At 37.3% G+C, this 23,630-nt stretch overlaps 1 protein-coding gene across 1 annotated transcript in view; it reads left to right on the top strand.

Moving 5' to 3' along the window:
- Window positions 1–23,408, top strand: part of LOC106638979 (uncharacterized) — a 45,386-nt gene extending 21,978 nt beyond the window's left edge. Inside the window, exons 4-9 of the mRNA XM_089597380.1 lie at window positions 7,583–7,696; window positions 7,987–8,073; window positions 21,094–21,405; window positions 21,713–21,940; window positions 22,023–22,407; window positions 22,527–23,408. Of these exons, the coding sequence (XP_089453506.1) occupies window positions 7,583–7,696; window positions 7,987–8,073; window positions 21,094–21,405; window positions 21,713–21,940; window positions 22,023–22,407; window positions 22,527–22,845 (1,445 nt within the window). The 3' untranslated portion in view covers window positions 22,846–23,408. The remainder of the gene's footprint in view (window positions 1–7,582; window positions 7,697–7,986; window positions 8,074–21,093; window positions 21,406–21,712; window positions 21,941–22,022; window positions 22,408–22,526) is intronic.
- Window positions 23,409–23,630: the final 222 nt, after the last annotated feature.

Raw genomic sequence — 23,630 nt, 5'->3', positions numbered from 1 at the left:
TCGTTCAGTGTCATAAGTCAATATTAGTGAACCAACTCGATACTCAACATACATTTCAATAATTTATAACTATAAGATGCACTTTTATTGAATCCTTAAAATTGCTATACCCAATGGCTTACTTTAAGGTTGTAAAAGTTTCACATTCAATCATTTGAAAGAAATAATAAAATTTCACAGCAACCATCTAGCTGGTGACCTTCGGTTGGTACTGGCTTTTATTTTGGGCAAATCTTGAAATATTTATAACAAGTATAAAAACAGTTTAACATCTGAAAAACTGACAGAAAAATTTTTGAGTAATTAAAAATGTAAACTCATAATGATGTTCAGCCACTATCGAAACTGATAACATTAAATTCTTCAATACTATTACATTGCTTACAGTAACATGACTTGCCATCGTTTGAGAAATGAAAAAAAATAAAGCTGGAAATCTTGCGTCACTAGAAGCGAAAGATGAGTAAACGAAAGTTTCAGCGTGCGCAACCACTGAGGAAGAAAAGAAAAGAAAAGTGCCAGCCGTCATTTTTCTAAGGCATACTGACACGCGAAAACACCCCTGCCCTTTTTTTCCTCACTCTCTCGTCAACGCCTGAATATCTCTTTCACCCTTTCCGAAAGAGGGCCAGTCAAGATGTCAGAATCTTAACAACACTACAAACACTCTGGAATAACGATCCACGTCAGGCCTTAACATCCTGCCTCGACCCCCTTTCGCCCTGGTTAAACAACAGGGAGGGTATTTTTAACACCAGTGTAATATCCCTCGGTAGACTTCACTCGGAGGTAGCGATCAAAAGGAGGAGGGTAAACGGGCTGTGAGTGTATCTCTCTCTGGCTTTATCCGACGTTACCCTCGCATCGCTTGCTTCGCACACATACGTACACGTGAGAGTGGACACGAGAGTGTATGAGACAGCCATATATACCGACCCATCCGTCAATTACCAGCGTGTGTTCGGTCACAAAATATTTGCCTAATATGGTTGAAAAGCGTCAGAGAGGCCTCGATGCGCCGGCTACACATATTTCGTGCCTACCTCTTGTTTTTATTTAACTTGACACCCGAAAGCTCGTTCCACCACAGAGCTCTATTTTCCCTCTCGACGATATTTGGTTGATTTTCGTCAAGCACCGCTAAAAGAGTTAATCACCCCCTTTTTTTTCAGTTTCGCTATTGATGGTCTTGAGGCCTTATCCCTGCTTTATTATTGCATTATTCAGCTTTGGGAACTTTTTTTAACCTAATTCTTTTTATTGACTGATTCATACTAAACGGAATCGTGTTTTTTCGGTATATGAAATTTATACAGTACAGTTACAGAGGTTAACCAACATTAGTTTGGAGTGCCATAATGAGTTTTATTTTTTCTTTTGTGATCTGGTACTTTTGTCATGTAAGTGTAATTTTTAAGTATAAAGTTTTTTTTTAAACGTGGCTTCAAATTGAAGCAATTTTTGTCAATCATATGATTAAAAGACTTTAAAAGACTAGATGGCTGTTTTTAAACTTTTAGTAGTGTGTTCAGTGGTCAAGTTGGGACACACTGCGACTTAAAGATTTCATTGATGGATTGCTAATTTGTGAGAATGGATTGTCAATTATATTGAAATTTTTCAATTGAAGAGAAAGTTTTACGAGTAGTTTTTACAATTTGCCCCTAAAATTTCTTGGTGCAGAAGAAGCCCCAAGTCTTGAGATGTTACGAAAAGTTTTGTACATGTATACCCAAAGTTTGGTAAAAATAGAAGTCTAATAGATATCAGCCCGTCAACCCCTGCTAGAACCATAAAATACCTCATCAGATGTCCCATAAGCTTGCTCAATAGGCTGTTGCTGCTTGTTTAGCTCAGGATTCGCGTATACGTGACATCAAATCCAGGACAAAGGGCATCAGGCATTCAAGACGCGTTGTATGATTTTGTTACCACGATGAGCAGACAAAAGCGTGGAGAAGTCAACAAACCAGCTAGCCCTGAAAGGGAGCTAGAGGAATCCACATTTTTCCACCGGGTTACACATAATGCCCTCGTAAATGGCTGGTCGCTCTTCTCCCTACGACGCGTCGTCGTCGCCGGTAATAAACCTTCTCTCTTTCTCGGCAGTAGCATCTCGTTAAGAAGCGGGTGGAAACTGTAATGTCCTCGACGTGGGAGTCTCATCGTTGCTTTTTTTTTATTTTTTAAGTATAGGATTCAAGAGAAATGACGCCTGCGTATGCAAATCCGAAAGAAAACGAGGACTTTTTTCTCGCTCACTGAGCTTAAAAAAAGGGGGACAGGAGTTGATTAAGCTCGGCGCCGTAGCGACTCTTTGCGTATATAGCCTTCTCTGTGTGTGGTGACTAGTGAATGGAGTACTGTGTTTTATTGAAAAGTTAACAAAGTTGGAGATGAAAAATTGTGTTCACTGAAGCCTTTTTTGTAACTTATACGGGATATTATGTATATAAATATTATTAAATGGTTTAAACTAAGATTTCGCTCTGTGCATATTTAATTTGGGTTAAGGAAAGATTTAAGTTAGAGCACAGGTTGGGCGGTAATATTTTTTACTATTTTTCAACGTTTCAAATAAAACGCTTTTTGTACATACGCAACTTCTTAAATAAAATATAAATAACAATTAAGTATAATATTAATACAAGCATAATTTTTTCAGTATAGGGACAGTGTCTTTCTATATTGAGGCGTTCATAAATATAGCTATTTGTAATGGTCAAGTAAGAATATACGTATACATACGAATATACCAACCGTATAAGTGGATAGAAAGAGAATGAGCAAGAGAAATAATAAGCGGTTGTAGGATGCGAGGTAAGCTTTTAGAACTCTTTGGGTTGGTGTCAGGATATGCTTCCACTTGTCGTGGCTAACCCGGTAAACGCTGCGGTTTGCCATCAAAACCAAAGGTCTTCATACGTACAGATAATACCGAGCTCTATACTTCTGAATCCAAAAAACCACTGATCTGTTTTACCTCGACTGGCCCTTCCAAAATATTCATACTTTCTTTACTCTACTGCTTCACAGTATTAGTTTAATGTCAAGTCTTAGCACGTGTCACGATGTTGTAATTTTAGTAACTTTAGTTATTGCTAGATTTTTTTACACAAAATAACTATAAAAAGCTTACACTTGTGTTGACAAGTCAAGAAAATTTGTAAAAATTTACTATAATAACAATAATACATTAAAATAGTTTAATAAAAGTTCTTCCTACTTTGAGCGTTCTTTTGTCTCGTATCTTTGGACATTTACCGTGCTCTAAGTAGAAAAAATAGAACTTACACCTTGGCTCTGATTTGGATCTTCAATAAATTATGATTGCGTTCGAGATTTACTGTTACATTACCTACGCACACATTAAAACGAGAAGCCTCATTTCAATCGCAGGTGATTTGACAGTCACATCCAAACTCGATTTCATATATCATATCGAAGTGCAACATCAGACGCCTGATGCGCATCCAACCAAGCCCAAAAAGATCCGTTGAACATGACACTTACTCTGGCAATATGCGCTATCCAATTAGGTACCAAAAATTTTTTACAACTATAGAAAAAGAGCTCACACATTACTTTGAGACCTTAAGGGTAACCCAGCGATAAGTGAGATCTACAACCGCAGGTATATTTGGTTTCTTAGCTGTATAACGTTGTTTATGTAACAATTAGCTTTTTTATAGAAAAAAAAAAAAAAAAAAAAAAAAAAAAAAAAAAAAAAAAAGAACAAAAGTAAACACACACTCTAGTTACTTCGAAGAATAAACCATAATCTGGTGAAATCAGTTAAGAATTAAAGACGAAAAGTAGAAACTTGGAAGGATGGTAGATTAGGGTGTTCTGCAATTATTTCTTGATGACATTTTTTTTTTTTTCAATTTGTAATTTCATGTGTTTTCCATACGGCATTACATACGGTATCACAAATTGAAAACTCCTTTTGTAAGGGCATGTGTGAAACCACATAGAATGCCGTATTTTTTTCCAGAAGTAGTTTTTGAATTGTTTCATTTATTACGTATGATTAATTTCTTTCCGTATCAAACTCTGTTTACTCTTTGCACATTAAAAAATGTGCGATAACTTTTTTATACTTTAAAAATATAAACACCATTTAAAATTCCATAATATTCTAAAAAGTTGATGATACTAATAACAGTATCTAACGGAAATAAGGCATATGATTAAGCTTGGATTAAGTTAGTTTATTACTTTCCCAATTATCAGCTACTTCACTTAGACCACAATAATAAATTAATTTGAAATATGTACACATCAGAAAAAGCAGTTGCACATTTTTGTGTCCCCCAAAGAATAAATAGAGCTAGATTTTGGCAATATTTATAAAAGCATAAAGAAGAAACAATAAACATTAGATCACCGCTTATTTGTCTGACATTTAATTTTTTTTTGTTTTTAACCATAAATTCTCAATGAATGTTGCTGAGTTTGTACTTAATTTATTCTTCAAAATATTCATACTGTATTTATACAATATATAAAATTAAACTTATGTTATCAATAAGGTAGGGAACAACAATTATCTTCAGACTGTCGTTCAAGTCATAGTCTTTCAGACCTGATCTTAAAGACAAAATCTTAAAGCTAATGGATGTTTGTATCGGTTATTGATTCTAAATACACTTTTTTGGCGAAAAATGTGATGAAGAACACAAAAGTACTGTCAATTGTTGTGTACCATAAGAAATAACCACCAGTACTGAATCGTGTCTAATTCGTAACAAACAAGCTCTCAAGTATACTAAAAAAAAGGTGTATTTTTTTCGTAATCCTCTTAAGGAAGTTCATTCGCTAAGACAACTAACGTCAATATATTGATAATACTTTAAACAGAGATGTATTGAGGGGCCAGATTCAATAACTCGACCTACGCGAATGAAATTTCTAAACCTTTTTATTTTAACTAGAAAACTATGCATTTAACAAAGAAACTGTAAATAGAAATGTGTTGCGTTTTTCGATTCTCTATCAGCTATTTTTTTTTTTAACGATTTGTTAAGTTTTATAATTTGTTTTATGACATAACTTTTTAGGGCCTTCGAGAGCAGATCGAGTTATTGAATCTGATTCCTCAATTAGTGTATGAACAACTTTTGATTCAAATTTCAATTGTCTTCATAGCTTATAAAGTGAGATACTGATAATTTTATTTTTGAACTTTTTACGTGCAGTCTTATGAGAATCAGTGTGGTTCTGATACATAACCTGCAATGCCTGGATATAATCGACGTCAATATTTGATTTGAAATTTTTTTGAAAATAGCTAAAAACTTGGTGATTACGCAGCTATAGTCTCATCTTCATTAATGGCTTATGGAATGAGTAATAAATTAGTGAATAAAATAATTCTCCTCTGACAGCTACTGTTAGTATGTCACGTTAAAAAGCTTAGGTACGAAAGAACCTGAAGTAATTTTTATTATGCTATGTAAAAATTTGTGTAGAGCTGTTTTATAATGATGGTTATTTAAAATATAATAAATTACTAGAAACGTAATAATTTGCGTCATTAGGGGAGTATCTCAGCTTTCCTAAAAAATATAATAATTTTTCGTATAGTTGTAATACTTTTTTGAACATTACTTTCCTCAGCGTAGTTCAGTTCTTATTTTGTTTTCTTTCTTGAGAGTACTACGACTTTCATTCTTGACTCCGGGAGTATAGTTGTAAAAAACACTTGAAGCTACTGACATAAACTTAGTTTTAGAACAAAAAATTGTATTGTCGTCACAACGGTAAACAAAGAAAAAGAAAAAAAACATCCTTACTGTCATAGATGTGATTTATGGGCGTCAAAAAAATTATTCCAAAATATTAAAAGAATCAGACTCAAAAGATTCGGGGGGGATTCCTTAAGCTCAACTTTTTGTCACTTTTTTTTCAACAGCTACGTAATAAATTTTATTTGTATCCACATTTCGAACGGACTCTTACAAAATTTCAAAAGAAATTATCAAACAGTACAAATTTTAAATTGAGGAAAAATCATTATAAAATATTGTACTGAACGACACGTGCTGGTTTCTCTTTATATTGTTTTTAATAATTAATCTTTGGTATTTCATACACGGATAGTTTTTGCTTTAATTATAGTGAATTATTTTTTGTTAGATTACAGCGTTTTACAAAAATGCCACACCTTGTTAATATGCTGGATTAGTTTAAAAATGAAATATAGGAACGTTCTTGAAAATACGGTACATAGAAAAACAAAAAGTAAAACTTAAAAATGAATTTCAACGTGTTTTAAATTTTTAGTGAACAAAAAGCCTCTTTTAATCCAAAAATCGACATTGGAAATACATTGAAAGCTCTCGAGTCTCAAAAGCTGGAGGGCGTATTATGTTGATTTCCTGAATTGAAATGTCAAAGGTTTGAAGCTAAAACTTTTTTTTTATTTATGAAGCTGCCGATACTTCCTCGATTAAACATGTACAATGATGCTAGTCATTTATTTTGCTTTTGATGATTTAACGTTTACTGCATTGGGTGAAAAAAATAAAAAAACTATAAAAAAATTCCAGCAAAAATTTCCATTCCGCATAGTGAATCAGATGTTAGCTGGTAGAAAGGGAAACAATTCTTATTTTTAATAGTAAAGATTAAATATTTAACAGTTAAAGTTGTGGTTTGAGTAGTTAGAATTGCTGCTGGGCCAGTAGAAATTACTATGCTGGAATAGTAAACCTTAAAAGATCGGTTGATAGATTTTACTTTCCCACATAGAAATTTTTAATGTTAAAAGTAATAACTTTTTCCTTTTTTGCCGGCTTGCACTCGATTTACTGTGCAGAGCAGTAACTTTGCTGGAATTTCTTTACAATTTTTATGATTCTATTCTCTCAGTGCGAGGAATATACACTTTTTGAAAAAGAAACAGCCTACATTGAGTACATTCGGAAGAAACGATGTATAAAACAAACAGATTGCTTATCGGACACTAAAAAAAAGTAGCTAATCCATGAGGAATCAACGAATGTAAAGTGTGTTTATAGGCTCTTTATTTATGGCATTCTAATTCATCCCTGAAACCGCGTGCAAAAAACTGACCACTCGCGCTCTAAGCGTCATCACGTATGATACGGTACGGGCCATTGGAGTAACAGAAGCAGCAGTCGAGGTAGTACAAGTGTAGAGGAAAAGTAAGAGGAGAGCATTCGAGGAGTCGTAACGGTATGAATAATGCGATGCTCGTGGTTGGTCGGATTGGATTTGAATAATGCAGCCCAGACCATGCTCGTGGGTTACCGAAACCAAGAGAGGAAGGTTGCTTTTTAATTTGCCCTCACGCTCAGGATCCCTCATGTGGAATCTAATCTCTTGTCTAATGTGAGGAAGGGCATGGTACTCGGCGTCAATTATTCGTGGCTGTGCGTTTCACACGGCGTATTTCCAGATTTACATGGATGGTTATTCCTTCCCCTGGAGACGATGTTTGAGTTTTTTATGCATGAAGGAAAATTTATTTTTGTTATTTGCCGTCGGTAGTTTTATACAAAAAGAATGTCTAAAACAAAGTATGTATTTTTTTTGTTTCCTTTTTCTATTGCAGGAAAAAGTTTTACGCTGACGATAATGCTGCAGACGTCACCACCGCAAGTGGCGACCCTTTCAAAGGCCATAAAAGTGACAGTAGACGGTCCAAGAGAACCGCGTTCAAAAACACGTTAGTATTGTGATATTGTTAAAATAAACTTTATTAATTACAATTATGAAGTACGTAGACATAAGAAAATACTCTGGTCGTAAAGTTCTTATTCGTACCTTTTTGAACGACTCAGCATGAACTACAGTCGTTGCCAATTGCTATTTGTCTCAGTGACGCAACCTCTCTTAAATTTAAACTAAAAAAACATTGTTTTTTTAACCATGATTTATACACAGAAAAAGTATCAAAATAATTCCTAGCAATAAAGACTGAAGAACAAAGTAAACATCGAGCGGTAATGTTCTCAGGTCATCAAGCCTTCCATCCGTTCCACTTCGGGCCACGGCAGTTTCACTTCGGACATCCACAAGACCCTTTGGGATTCAAGCTGTCTGGTAAGCAATTATAATTAGATTATCTGTGTACACGTCTGTCTGTATCGATCCTTGATACGTATTAATTTCTCGCCTCTGGTCTTTTTGCCTAATTGAATCGTGTCACATAATCCTTAGCCATACTCTAGAACTCTGTAGAAAAAAGTGCATGCCTACTTTTCCTTACACATTTTTCAAAACTATAGTTATTTAAAATTGGGCTTTACATTTTAAAATGTAAACGATAAAAAAAAAATTAAAATTATGACGATTTTAGGTAAGAAAAGATTAAAAATCGAATAAGTTGCATATAACGTTTGTCTAAAAAAATCAAACTGAATCACTCTTAGACTGGTTAGCTTCTAAAAACAGAGTAGAATGCACTACACACATAACTACCCTTACACGTTTACATACACACTATTCCACCAGTCCACCCATTTTCCGAGTCACGAGGGATATCCTTGGTATAAATAGTCAAGTGAAGAGAGATAGCGTGAAGCGAGAAAGGAGGAGGATGGCGAGGTACAGATACTATGGGGCACCAACAGTGCATTGTTTTGGCATGATAAGCGGCTTAAACGGATCTACGCTCAGTTTCTCGTAGCCTATTCTCTTTGTTTTTTTTCTACCTTTTCACCATATTCCTCTTTTTCTCCAGAACTCATTTTTTCTCTTTCTCTTCTCAACTGACCTCTTGTCTCTTTCTACGGCGATCAGTAGGTAGACTTTTTATTCGGTTTCATGATGTGATCATCATAGCTGTCATCAATTCTTTTGGAAAACTTTTTTATTTATTTTTATTTTTACTTTTATTTTTTCTATTAAAGTAACAAATAACTTACCAACTAACAACCCACTTACTTCATATTTTGTGTTCTTCCAACCCTTGTTTACAAAGAAGCAGCTCGGAAAAGGGATATATAACGTAGGTTTTTGTCTATTTAAATTGAAATTTTCTTTCTTTCCTTTTTCTTATCATTTTTTATAAATTTTAACTACTCTGGTAGAAAAACTCAAACTTTCTTAGACTTTCCTTTTAGTAAGTGTGTAGCTCAACAATTACTCTCTAACGGTATTTTAAGTTCAAATAAGTAATTTTTTCAAAAATGGTAATGAAATCAAAGTAACAATGAATTTCAATATAAATTGCTTTGCGAACCTTTATTAATGTTACTCATAAAAGTCAAACCAAAATAAAAATGGGTAGTAGGAATGAGAATTATTTTCATCATCGATCAATTATAGCGCGCTCTCTTTCGGGTCAGTAGCGACAGCAGCGCGTATCGACAAGTTGCCCTCAGGGCAATGCAGTAGTAAAAGCAGCAGCACCTGCCAACGTTCTCTTTCCCGCTGCTTAAACCCTTTCGGTTTAGTTCATGCTACGTCACACAGATTGCGCCCATGTCCAGTTCTACGAATGTGCTGGTCATTTTTTGTTTTACTGTGTTATATTTGTCCGACCAACTCTGAACTTGGACTACTAATTTTTGACGATCTTTATTTTATGGCATTGCATTGCTATTTTACTGAAGTTTTATCATCACTTTTGTACATACTTATAATTCGTTGATTTTAAAGTCCATAGATGATTAATTAATTTTTTTCATTAATTACTCAACATGCATTGATTTAGGTATAAATTATTATTATTATTGTTGTTCAAAGAATTTCTTGAAATTTTACAATAGTTAACCCCCACATATTAATCACAAAATCAGTAATGATCAAAATTCAAGTAAAGACTTAATTATTAGAGATAAAAATAAAGATGGACAGACAGAGGGAGAATTAGACTGAAGATCAAACTTGAGACGGAAAGGGAAGCACAGTGACAGCAGCGTCACCAGCGTGTTAAGCCAGAAGTGTAGATGAATAGGCGAGTGAGAAGGAGAGAGGAAGGGGAAGAAATAAGCGCATACACGCACAGTCAGGAATCCCCGCGATACTGGCACTCAGTCATCAGTCAGGGGGAGAGTTGTTAAGGTGCCCATTGAGGTGTAACTAGGGGGATGTTATTAAATTTCGCTCGTACCACCTTATACCGGGTGTACATAGAGCCACGGCTGGAGTCGAATTTCACGGCTTACCATCTCTCTCTCTCTCTCTCTCTCTCTCTCTCTCTCCTTCTTCCCTATCTTTTATCACCCTTGGCTTTGTAAAGAAGTCACTAAAGGAGTTCTGCTTCTCTGCACTTTACTTTGTGATGTAGAGGCCCATTTTCTCTTCTTTTTTCTTCTACGTGAAAAATAAAAAAAAAGGTAATATACATTGACTACTTGGACGTTACGGTGTTCTTGTCTGGTGGAATTTTTTGCTCTTTCTTGAGCTGAAGAGGTAAGTTGGCTAGGCATGTGACCTTTTGTGAAAGTGGAGATTTATTCAGGCAACTTCAATTTTAGCATTCTATGTATTCCTGTTTACTACACCTATATATGCTGAAACTACTATTTAGTATAAGACATTACTTTTCCTTAGTAATGACATCTAATAAAAAAAAGGTCTATCATGTAAGGTCAAAAAAATGTTGACAATATTAGTCAAACGTATATTTGTTAGAAAAAAGCTTACTTCAAAAAAAGTAAAACTGAGTAAAAAATTGTTTGGGAGATAAGTAACAAGTTAGATGGAAAAGTTGAAAGCCAAATAATTTCAAAGTGTCCCTGGTGTATCAGAGGGCCCACTTTGGATAATGAAGCGACGTGATTTCTCATTTTGAAAATTAATTACCACCACGAGAGCGAGATAAAGAGGGAGAGGGTAAATGTTAAACTGGAGGGTGAGAAGACTTTGCGGTGCTACTTTGGTGAGAACAGAGAACGCTTGTTCGAAGGAGAGCAAACATCCTCCCCTTCCCAATCATGTACTCTTTCTCTTTTTTTTCATTCTCCCTTTCCATCATTCTTGCCCTTGTTCTTTGTCTTCAGTGCATGTTTTCTTCGATGCTGGTTATTTCTATGATATTTTTTTACGTTTTTCTTTCTTCATCTACCATATTTTTGTTACTCAATGAAACAGTGTATAATCTTCACAACTCAATATAAATAACTCAAACTCTAGTCAGATTGAAAAACAAAAGAAAAATCTAACCACATTTTCTCCAATCTTTGTTTATTTTCCTAATTACGATACTTTCCTTTCCTCCTCGAATCATTGTCCTCACCTCTTCATCCCATCCTCTTTCCATTTATTCTCTTGAACCACTTTTTTCTGGCTCTTGCTCTCTTTTCCTCCATCTTCTTTCTTTCTCGTTTAAGGGGATGAAAAATTGCAAGCGCTACGAGATTCAAGTTAACAAGAACAGCAGCTGCGTGCTCTTTTTAACTCTGCCCACTTCTTTTGCCGCTTCTCCCTCGACGACTCCGTGTGTCAATTAACCGCACCTTCCAAGCCCAGCGTGGGTAGCAGTGGTAGTGGAGATGGTGGTGGTAGTAGCGGGTACTCGACTCACTGTTGGAAAAATCGCGACGACCCCTGTTTCAATAAGGTGGCCTTTACCTCATTTGAGGGGGAGAACGAAGATTGCTGCCAGCCGGCGCTTTTTCTCTCTCTCTCTCTCTCTCTCTCTCATTATTCCAGTCCTCTTTCTCTGTTTTTTCCAGCCCAGTTTAGAACTGTCGCTCCATGGATCGCTTTGCACTGACTTCACGACTTTTTTCTCCCTCCACCCGAATAGTCTTCAATTTTATCTCTTTTTTTTCATTTGGGATACTAAAGAAGTTTTGAAATGTTTTTTTTCTTCATTTTTAAGGTCTCAGTGTAAAAAACTTAGTTTTTCAATGATTGTTATTTTTTGTTGTAAATAATTCACAACAACTTTCATTTTAAATATCTTCCAAAATAGATAATAGCTATGTTTCTTTTCATACTACCTTTAGTTCTACTATAAGCCCAAATCTAATTAGATCTTAATTTATTTGTGTTTCCTATCTCATCATTATTTTGTAGGGATAGAAGCCAATCAAGTCTCCAATTTCAAACAATATTTTCAGAATTAACTCATGACTTTCTAAAGCCTCACTTTCAGTCGTAGACGTTAATGAAATTGAGTACTTCAATACTTGTTGCTCTGGTAAATAACATGGTCAGTCTAAGCAGTCTTAATTTTTCAGATAAATCTTTACTGCATGATCCCTCAAACTTTGAAAAAAGTAGAAAAAATACATGTTTTAAGACGCCAGTTTAAAAAATACGCAACCAATGGACGATATAGAAATGGCCCCTAAAAAATTTCACCCTTGTGATCATTCCAAGTAAGTAACTGCCTCAAAATAGTGTGGGAAGGGTCGGCACCTTAATACTAGCACATGGTTGTTTTCGTGACCCCCAGTAGGTACCAGTAAGCAACAGCAGCACCAAATCAGTGCCCAAGCGTGCGGATCCTTTAAATTCGCGTCACATTTCAGACCAACCGGAAGGGAGAGTGAGCGTGGGTGGATGTACGTACATGAGGATACATGGTCGTCGTCCTCGTCCAGCCAGCCTTGACTGTCTTTTAATCAGGTCTTGCTTTCGCTCCTCCCCTCCTACTCTTTTGGAGTTAGACTGCTACTGGCCTGGTGGAGGACGGTAACTAATGACGCATCGTTGCTTCGACTTTCAACCTCTTCCATGTCCCCTCGTATTCGTCTTTCATGTGGACGTGATAGTGTGAGCATATACGCCTTGGCTATCTGTCCGTTAAACGTACTCTGTAAGTTGGAGAATCAGTGGGAGACTTTTTTTTAGCTTTTTTTGAAAAGTAGTTTATATGTATCAAAGTTAGATTTTTTTTCTTCATTAAAAAAAGTTAGGGACATACTGTAAGAACTCTAATAAAACACGTGGAGAAATAACGTCTTATTCATACAGTCGAGAGAGGAAATTGTTCCAAGTACGAATGAACCATTTAATAAGACTGATGTATGCCTGTACTTTTTTTGCGTTTTTTTTTTATGTTCTTACTTCACTATTGTTTACCAAAATGATCGATCTTTAACGACAAGAAAAGTCACGCAAAAAAATCAAATTAACAGCCTTATCTGGTTTGAAATAGAACAATGGAAGTTATTTTTTTTCCCCGTAAGAAATAAGTTAATATATTTACGTTCAAGTTCTAGTTTTTCTTTGATTGCTGAGAGAGTTGAGTAAACCTTTTTTTAGTTCTATCAGCCAAATTCATCCTTTAACATCACCAAGTTGAGATAAGTTGTCACGTTTTTCCTAAGTGGCAAGTTGTTTTACTTCTAAAATTTTATTCATCGACCAGTTAATTTCTTAATGCAGCTGTTCAAAAATATTGATCTACATGCTAATGTTTAATTATTACTTTATTAGGTTGAGATAAAAAAAAATGGCAGTACATCGATTCTTTCTAGAAACTGATAGAGTATATCTAGTCACCCAAGGACGTTGGAAGTTAACAGAAGCCTATGACTTGAAGAAGTATATTTTTTTCCATTAAACTTAAAGTCAGTAAAGGTTCTTAAAATCATTTGAAGTCAAACCCTATACTAAAAAATCTCTTGAAACACTTGTATTTCTCTACTCCCCTTAAATATACGCCTTAAGGCAAATAACTACCTTATTGCTCCACCTCCGTCCTTTTATCAAACTTTCTAGTATCTGCAACCTCCGTCTGACTCGATCCGTCGGCAAGGTGACGACGATGACGGTGTCAGGAGACTTTCAGAAACGTCCTTTCTCTCTCTTTCTTACGCGTTATATTGATGAGCTCCACTTGCTCTCTTAGACAGCACATATATGTACTGCTGAGGTAGCTTTGGGAGCCTCTGCAAGTGCGATAATGAAAACAGGCTCGTAGACTTGGAAAGGGTACCCACGTAGGAGCTTTGGAAACTCGACCGAGTTTAGCACGAGCGCGCAAGCGGTATAGGTACACGTAGCGGTGTAGGTACACTCTTTGAGATGCTGCGTGTAAAGAGGAAAGGCACGGCCTAAACTTGCGTTAAAGGGGAGAGTATTTTACTCCCCTTTGGGCTGATTGGAATTGAAAAGTCGAGATCCGTGCAGGCGTTATTAGGCATGGCCTCTTGACAATACTGCGGCGTTGATCGTTCGTTAGCTGGTTTTAGGCTAGGGGTTTCCGTTAAGGTTCATAGTAAGCCACACTGCGTGATTGTTTAAGAGTGATTTTAATATTCCTCAAAAGATGTTTTTTTTCAAATCTTAATAGGTAAGGATTACCTATAAGGAAAATAGTTTGGTGGAAAAAATTATATTAGAACGTTGAAAGTATACTAAACCGAAGAAAAATAAATACGCGGGTGTAATACTCAAAGCTGTGGATTAGAAAAAAAAGACATACTTATTGCTCAAAAACAGAAGAGTTTTATTATTATCTTGAGTTGCTGCAGGTAAATAGATGTAGCTCTAAGAGGGTTAAAAGGGTAAAGCGAGTCCGAGGGCAAAAGCTATTTAACGCCTGTTTAGCATAGATCTGAATAGATAAAACTTACGCGTAGCTACCCGTGAGATCGGAGAAGACGAGCGAATGAATTTATTATGTATCTCGCACTCACCAGAACCAGTGGCTCGTCTCTTTACGGCCTAGCTGGAATTTACGAGGCTTCTTCCTCCCTATCATGGTTAATACCTCTTTAAGTGTCTGATCTCCCAGAATTCTTTTCTAGAAATAACCTTTTTTTGTAAAATATGTTTTGTAATCCTCTTTTATTAAATCAAGAAACTAAATTTTGACTAAAATCATAGAAAACGTGAATCATCATAAGACATAATCTGTCTCTTTAGACTCGATAATGCACTAAAAGGTCACACTGTTGGTTACATTGAAAATTCTTCACAACATGAAAGTGATTTCACGCACAGCGTTGTACAAAAAAGCAAAGAACAAGACACAAGCAGGTACAACAACATACTATTAAACTCATTGCTCTTTCACACATGAGCCCTTACTGCTGCAAAGGAGCGATCAAGACCCGAGCGATAGTACATCATCTCCTAAACTCTTTCCCTCCCCTATGCTCCCATCCAAGAAAGGGTTCAAGCTCTTTTGCACCTCACCTTTCTCATACCCTACGGCCACCAAGACTCAGTAGCTGCTCCCTTATGCGCCGTTTAAACCTCGACATTTCTCAGGCACTCCTTAAAAGGGTGACTACTCTCGTAAACCCTTTCGCTTTTACGCTAAAGAGAGAGAGAGAGAGAGAGAGAGAGAGAGTCTCCCTCTCATTAGTCTTCATTTGTTTTCGGAATTATCGCCCCTGTCCAAAAGCTGGCGTGGCACACGAGTGTGAGGAAGGGAGACTCGGCTCTGGAACGCAGTCAGAGTGGTGATAGTGGTGATCCCCCGAGCGGGCGCGGTATTCGAGGGTTTATTAAATTGAAAATATGTTACTGCTTGCCTACTCCCTTCTCTCCCAGTGTCTCTTTACGTCTTTGCCTCGGCTCTTTTGCACTTGCTCTAGTCCTGCTTGTTTGCTCATCGAGCTGTGTGACGGTGAATTATACAGTAGTGTGCACGAGGGATTACGTGTAGTCGTGTATGTTTGTATAAGAGTGTCGTAGGGCTTCAGATTGATCAAACATACTCTTTCCATAAAAATTAAATCCACCCGCACGACATATGAAAAAAAAACAAAAAAAAAAACGTTATTTTATAGATCTAGTTTCGTTAATCTAATGATTAATAGGTTTTGCTTAACCTTCACTCATGAATTAATTGTCATACATACATTTTTCAAAGACATGATTTTGTTTTAATCGTCACATCTGAAAACTAACAAGTTTGAGAAAAAAATCTGACGCAAGTTTTAATAACTTCAAGAGAGAAATTAAAATATTTTTCAACGCGGGAGGATTAATGAAATTGCAAGGCTTAAAAAAACTTTTTTATACCACACGCTAAAAAATCTGCATTTTCGCAAAATGCGCCGGGATTCTTTAATCCTTTTAACGCAAAAATCTCCAAACAGAGCAAAAAAAAGAGAAAATAAGAAAAAAAGCTTGAATCCATGCCTAAGCTCGGAAAATTCCTGTTCACTGCTATGTATTTCCTTATCACGCTCTCCTCTTTCTCTTTTCCCGTTACCGAAAACTCGGCTGAAAACTCTCCCGTGTTCTCCTTCCTAAGCCAACGAAGCTTTTCAAGTCACGCCTGTCTTGTATGTCTCTCTTTCTCTCTCTCTTCTTCTCTTATCGTTTTCTTAATCCTTTCCTCGTATAGAACGGCACCAGCAGCGCCCCCCAGTAACGTAAGCTATAACTAAGCAAAACCCGGCGTAATCCCCACCCTCTTGTTTTCTTTCTTCTGCTAGAGATGGAAAAATTTCCCCTACACCGCTGCCAAATGAACATAGATATACTCTGCATGTATCTCGCGGGAGTATTTTTTCTGTCGCGTGCCACCGCTACCCACCTGCAGCTACGCTAGTCCTCATCCCTCCTCCCTTACCCCAAAAAGGGCTTTGCGGGCAACCAATCCGGCAGGCCGCAATCTCCGTTCGCCACGCCCATGCGCCAGTGACTCCGTGGCTACCCCCTTCCCTGGCTCTCTTCCCTCCCGCTTTTTCCAGCTCTCCCTACTCCTTAAAAGCTCTTGATATTTCGCCCCACCATCCCTGACTTGGACCTTTTCATCCCTACCACTACTGCTTCCTCTCTCTTTCTCTCACTTGCTTTCTCGTTAGCGATGCACCCAAACGGTGTATGTACATACTACCTACGAGTGTCTTTCTCCATGCGTACCTATTTGCGAGCTTGCAACCTCACCGTCTCTGTTTCTCAACTGCTAGACTTATCTCCCTTTCTCCACACCCATTGATGCCAACGCAGCTACCTCCTTCCCGGTGCAGTTCTTGAGATTTTTATTATTATTATTTTTTAATTTCTATATCACCCCTCCCGTGACACTAACTTCAATTCCAGTCTTTTTTTACTTCTTGTGCGACACTTTTTTTTAACCCACAGCGTCACTCTTACGGATATTTTATCGCGTTGAATCAATTTTTTTGTGACTTGCTTTAAAATGTTAACCATGCATACTTATAAATTATTTTTTTACTTTGGTTCTGAAAGGGCATACTTTTTAAATTACAAAATTCCAACATCTCAAAATCAACTATTTAGACTTCAATGGAAATTCTCTACCTGTCTGACTATAATTGCTTGCATCTACTTTTATTTAAAAAATATAATTTCCAGTCAGAAAACACCTGTTCTCTTTTGATAGAACTTTTAATTCTAGATTTCTTTGATTTCCTCACATGCTTTTTCGCTGCTTGTAAACAAAACAATATACGTACAGCAAAATCAAATTATCAAATCAAAGTAATACCGTAAAAGAAGGGGCATAAAAAGAGATTTACTCGTGAAAAAAGCTACTATTTAATCAACTAATGTTCCACATACAAATGAACTGCAGCTCATGTGCCTGATCAAAGCTTACATAGTAAATACTCTTGTAGATGTATACAACTAAAAAAAAAGTTTTTGCACGCCAGACACACGAGCAACTAAGTATTTTCCTATTTATTTCCCACAAGCGAAATTCCCTGCCTTCCTTTTGCTCCTCTCACCAACCCTGGTCTTTTTCTTTTTTCATGCCATGCCTGCAGTACAGTATCCACGAGATTTGCCTCCATTACCCTTTTTTTCCACTCCTCCCTCTTGACTGCCATAGCCAGCTTTTACGGAATTTTTTTAACTGCTCTTCGTACGAAGAAGAACAGTATACGAGAAAAAGTAGAGTACAACGCTATAATCTGCTATTGATCATGGTTTTTTGAAAACCAATATTGCTTCAATTAACAGGAGCTCTCTCTCCACTTGCGTTTCTTCTTTCTCCTCCTGGTATCGACCCCTTCTTGTTTTCGTTTCGATCTGGTAACTCTTCCTTTCATTTTAATCCACTGCATACTACCTATTTGATTCCCCCCATCACTCATACACATTTTTCTTAAAATTGTTCTACAAACTATTTTACGTGCAGCCTTTTCCAGTTAAACGACAACTCTATTAGCACTCGAGAGCAATGTATCGAAAATTTCCTATTCATCAATAATTACGTCCTCCGAACTTGGTCAAACGCTCCGAAAACAGGAGCATCGGCACGAATGGAGCACACGATCGTTAAATCACTAGTTTTGCATTAATTATTAGAACAACGCGAGTAAGCTATGGGATGCGTGGCAATAAATTGTGAGCAACATACTGCGCTCATTTAGTGAATTAACTATAAATTTCGTGTAACATACTAGGTGAGTGTCTATTGAATTAATGCAGCTCCACCATCTTTTCTGATTCAGGTAACTTGTTTCCTTCTACCAGTGGTAACTATTAATATGCAATAGGCTCTTTTAAGATTCATGTCCCGTGAAACATGTTACATACCTTGTACTATTAAATGTCACTGTCATACAAATACGCAGTTCTTCTTACTAATATATAAAGCAAAGTCGCTAAAACCGTTGTAATCGCTAACCGCGAAAACTACTGAACCGATTTTGCTGAAATTTTGCACACTGATTCATGATACTTCCTAGATGGTTTTAGTATAGTTTTTATCTTAAAAAATTTAATAACAATAGCAATAAATGAGCTCAAAGTTTTGCAAAAATACGCCAGCGTTACTTTAGTTCAGTAAAATCCGCTAGGTGGCGTCGACATAAAATCGAAGCTACCTGCAACATAATTAAATAAGTGTGGTTATAATAGGCCGGAGCGTATCGTTAGATCTGTAGTCGAGCTTCGGCAGCTCATCAAGCTGTTCAGAGAATGCTGGTGATAGCCCTGCAGCTGGGTATCCCGGTTACGGACGACACTCTTCTCTAAGGGGGAAGGGACCTAAGTGTCCCTTCACCCTGAATCTCGACGAGTGTGACCAAAGAAAAATAAATTAATTCCAACCGATGCCGTCTCTGCCAGAATACCAGGAGACATATCTAGCCAGAGCACAATCTGCACCAACTCTTCAGAGATGTGTGGCAGTCCCACCATCCCACCTGGTGTAGTTAAAGATTTTTGTGGCTACAAATGTAAGCAAGGAAAAACAGCTCTGATGGGCACGGGGAGCCACAACGGCTACCTTCTTGGTAGTCGCGTCCCCAACGCGCTTACCCACATGTTCCCGTCTAAAGATGAGCAATTGAGCAGTTGGTGGTTATCCGGGGAACGACCCGAGACGAGATATTCTTTGGTCAGCGGCGTACCTCCCTCCATCACAGTCTCCGTACATCGAGACTCCCAGGGTAAGAATCATGCATTCCGTAGCCAGCTCTTTATCATTAGGAATAATAATAAAGAATAGCCTGGAAGTTTCACCACTGGCGCTTTTTAGGGCCATTATAAGTATTTACGTTCCCTACTTAACCATCAATTTCATCGGTTCTTTTTAGGGGCCACCTTTGTGTAAACTACCTTGCCAACAAATACATTTTTATTACCATTTCCGGAAGCGATTCGTCAACTAAAAGACTATATTAACTAAAGACGGGCACTATTAAACCAAGTCAGCTATTCACTGGCAGACGTCACCTGCGGAGTTGTTCTTCGCAAGGCTGGGAAACCCGGTGACCGACGACTCTATATTACCCTCTCGACTCTAAGCATTCAACCAGGAATCACTGATCCTCTCCAAAGTCTGCGCTGGGCAAACCTATAACAGCTATAAAAGAAAAAAAAACTTGAGCCAACGGGACAGCCTCCACTGGACAAGTATCACTAACCAATCTCCCCATCTAAGATCACCAAAACAACTAAATCTGCAAAATAAAAAAGGTGCTTTAGACACCAACGTCTTTGACGTTATACCGGGAGACGTTGGGAAAGAGCACTACAACTAGCCCCAAAGCTTCGGACTTTGTAATTTTTTTCCCAATCAGTCTGGGTCTTCAACAGTAAGCCAGAGAAGATCACCCTGAGGTATCCAGGCAGTCACAATTGCTGTTAACTGCAGTCAAAAAAGAGTTAACTTAAGAAGCTTACTGGTCTTTTTGAGGGCCATCGGACGTCGAACTACCTTGCCAACAAATGTATTAAAATTAACAAAGTTGACTGAAAATAGCCTTTAGGGGTCATAAAAGTCGTAAGCATACCAATAGTCGCAAAAGGGTATATTGGAAAGAAAACCTCAAATGTATCTAATGAATACAATTTGAGGCGTCAAGAAACTGACGCAGAAAATTTATCGAGATTGAAACAGCAGCGTCAAAATCGTCAACTTAAGAGTCCATTACGTGAGAGATCAGCTTTTCATTGTACCCTCACAGCAATCTCTGAAATCTTTAAAGATCCTACTTCAGATTTTTTAATGAGTAGAAAATGTATTTGTGTTTTTGTGGCAATAAAAATGTTGGGATTAAGGTCCAGGACTTTGTTGCTCTGGTAATAAAATTATGAGATATAAGAAAAAACAATTTTTTTTTAACATAAATTTTTTGGGGGTTTTAAATCTTAACAGCTTTAAAAAATAGCCCTTTTTGTGAATTACACAGAAGAAACCAAATCAACAACTTCTTATAGCCATCGATTATTTTATGGCATAAAGAACGCACAGTACTTTTCAGCATAATTATTTTTTTGAATTTGTACACCTTATTATTTGACCAAATAAACTATATGGATTCCGAAAAAATATGTTTTTAATAAGAAGATTTTTGTTCTGAGATGTATCGGGAATATGTGTAAAATTTTCTAACTAAAAATGTTTTACATTACGTGTCAACACACTACGGTGTTTTATTTAGTAAGTCTCGGGCGAAGCCGAGACGGGGGGCTGCTAGTAGTGTTACTATTTACAAGCTTTTTTTTAGTCTTGTTTATTTTTTTTTTTTTCAAATGAAATTATTTTCGTCAGAGGAAAACTTAATGAAACTCATAATCGTATAATGCTACCTACATAATTTGAAACACGTTGCATTTCATTGTATGAAATGTAAAAAAAAACGTGAAACATCTATCTTAACACGCGTTTCAAAATCACATCCTCCTGCTAGATCACAAGAACCACCACAATGAGCTACAATTAAAAGCTACTTAAATGGTTCATAACAAGGGACCAATCTGATACCCCAACGATTTCAGGTTTGCAGCACTTGAGCTTGGACCAAAACGCAGCCGTGGCCGCAGCGGCGGCGGCAGCTCAAGGCTGGGGTGGCTTGTCCCGAGGTGGTTTGGCTCCGCACTGTCTTCCGCCAGCTCCAGGCCACCACTCGACGACGCACGCTGCCCAGCCGACTGCAGTAACAGCGGCTACCGCGGCGACGGTGGTAGCAGCAACGGTAGCACCTCCGGGCGCGACCACTGCGGTGAACACGGCCACAGCCTCGGCCTTCAACCCGTTTCACCACGCTATCGAGCAGAGATCGCCCAGACTAACCACCACGTCTGCTAACGGTAAGGATTGCTTAATTGCTCTTACTTTTACTCCTTACTCTTGGGGTGCCGTTTTTGCTGTTGTCGACATCCCTGCAAGTTATCGTTCTGTTATTGCGTGTAAGGAACGGAAAATTTTCTTCCTTATGTCACACATCATGAATCTTATTTTAAACATCAAATTATCATTGTTGTAAATTTAATTTCACTCGTCAATAAAATTTTAATTTATTTTAACAAACAACCTTCTATTGACATAACGTAATGACAAAAAAAGATTCATTCATTCGTTGAACTACAAGTCTCTAATTACGTACATTGATTTAAGATTCATCGAGACAAACGGAGCTTACCCCGATCGGGATTTCCATACGGGAAGCGGCATCATCCACATTACCCAGTAATGTTACTGGAAGCACGGGTCTGCTAACGGCAACAACTGTTACGACACCACCAATAGAGTCGGAACACATAGCCATAACGACTCCACCGACCACGGCCACTGTGACGGCATCTAGCAATTCCAGTCCAACCAGCCATCATCCGCACTTCCAAGGTTGGCAATCAATTCTCCTTTATTTTATGTAACTTATTATTGAAAGAATAAAAGAAATGATGATGATAAATATTTTGTGCAGGTCTTCACCTTCTAGGTGCAACAAACTCCCTCTTTGGCTCGATATTCGCTCCTTTGCTCCCCCAGTCCTCGTGGCTCTACAATCCACTCTACCATACACAGCAGTACATGTTAGAGCCAGACTGGCACGCATTAGCCCTGCGAATGGCTCAGCAGCGGCTCCAGAGGCCCGATCAGTCAAGACTTGAGGACTTACGAAAGTTGCGTTCCGAAAGTGAAGATAGCCCCGAAGACGAAAACAAAGAAGAAGGTTCAAGAGATCCGGATAGTCCTGAAGACAGTATAGATGTCGACGACACTGATGACGAGCCGAAGTCTAAGATGGTACGTCGGTCGCAAAGCGAGGAGTCTCTTGAGCAGGAGAGCCCCAGAACTTCACCTTCAAGGTAATCAGCTAAACTTTTTTTTTTATTTTGTGTTATTTTACATTTTGTTTGGCTAATTCACTTGCGTAACATTAAGTACATGACAAGGGAAATAATAATTAATTTAAAACGTTTTGAAGGAAAAATCTGGAACTTAGCCAAGAGGAAAGCACGTCTGGTCGATTACGACCGAGTTTGGAAAATATCCACGAACACGAGCATGAATTTTCAGACAATCAGGACTCAAGCAACCAGCGTGGTCTGAAGATTAAGATACGGGTTGAGGGTAGCGTTGACCTGAGCACCAAGTCGAGGACTAAAGATAAGGAGAACGTTGGACAAGATTTGACGATAAGCACCAAAAGGAAGGATGAGGAGGTTGAAATGACGGATAGGGAGACCATTAGGGCCAGGAGAGAGAGGAGTCCGAAGCCCCGGCAAGTTTGGAGGCCGTATTAAAATGGAATATACGATTTTTATTGTTTTCTTTTGATCACAATTTGGTGATCTTTGCTGCTTGAAATGGGATCACGTGTTTATGTTACGATCATTGTATCATGATTTTATGTAACAAAACTTTGTTCGGACTAAGGATTGTATCATTGTATTATAATTTAACTAATTAAAGTACTATGTACGTGTCAAACATAACGTTTATAAACTGAAAGATGAAGATGCAATTCCTCGTGACGATATCATTCAACAAGGACACATTCGAGGACTAACCAGGGTCTTATCATCAAATATTATTTGTAAATATAAAATGTGATTTTAGCAAAAAATAATATTTCATAAGTGAACAAAATCTTTTAAAATCTCGCGAATATTTTACCGTAATAAATATCATGTTCTGAAATAGGTTTAAAAAACATTGAGCAATTCTGAGTATTGTGAGATACAAATGAATATTATGAGAATGTTCGATTATCATCCAAAAATTATTGTAAATAAAAATTAATGTATGAGCCATTTATAATGTAAGTCAAAATCATAAAAAAGAAACCTTTCGAAGTATATGACGTTTCCACATTCCACGCATGTCAAATGTTGTAATCTGAAAAAAGTTGAATCATTTGTGGCGAGTTTTTATGATAATATTAAAGAATTCGAGAATATAAAAACCATTGTCTATGCAATGTGGCATTTTTAAGCTCGACTTTCAAGTACACGTTACCTTTAGTCTATAAAGCGAAATGTTCATTTACATAGTTATGAAATCGTCCATTGTTTAAATTATACCACAT

Source organism: Copidosoma floridanum, unplaced genomic scaffold (genome assembly GCF_036245765.1).
Source record: "Copidosoma floridanum isolate Cflo_tuat_1 unplaced genomic scaffold, Cflo_Japanese_pri ptg000032l, whole genome shotgun sequence".
Classification (NCBI taxonomy): Eukaryota; Metazoa; Arthropoda; class Insecta; order Hymenoptera; family Encyrtidae; genus Copidosoma; species Copidosoma floridanum.
This window is presented reverse-complemented; position numbering and strand designations above follow the sequence as displayed.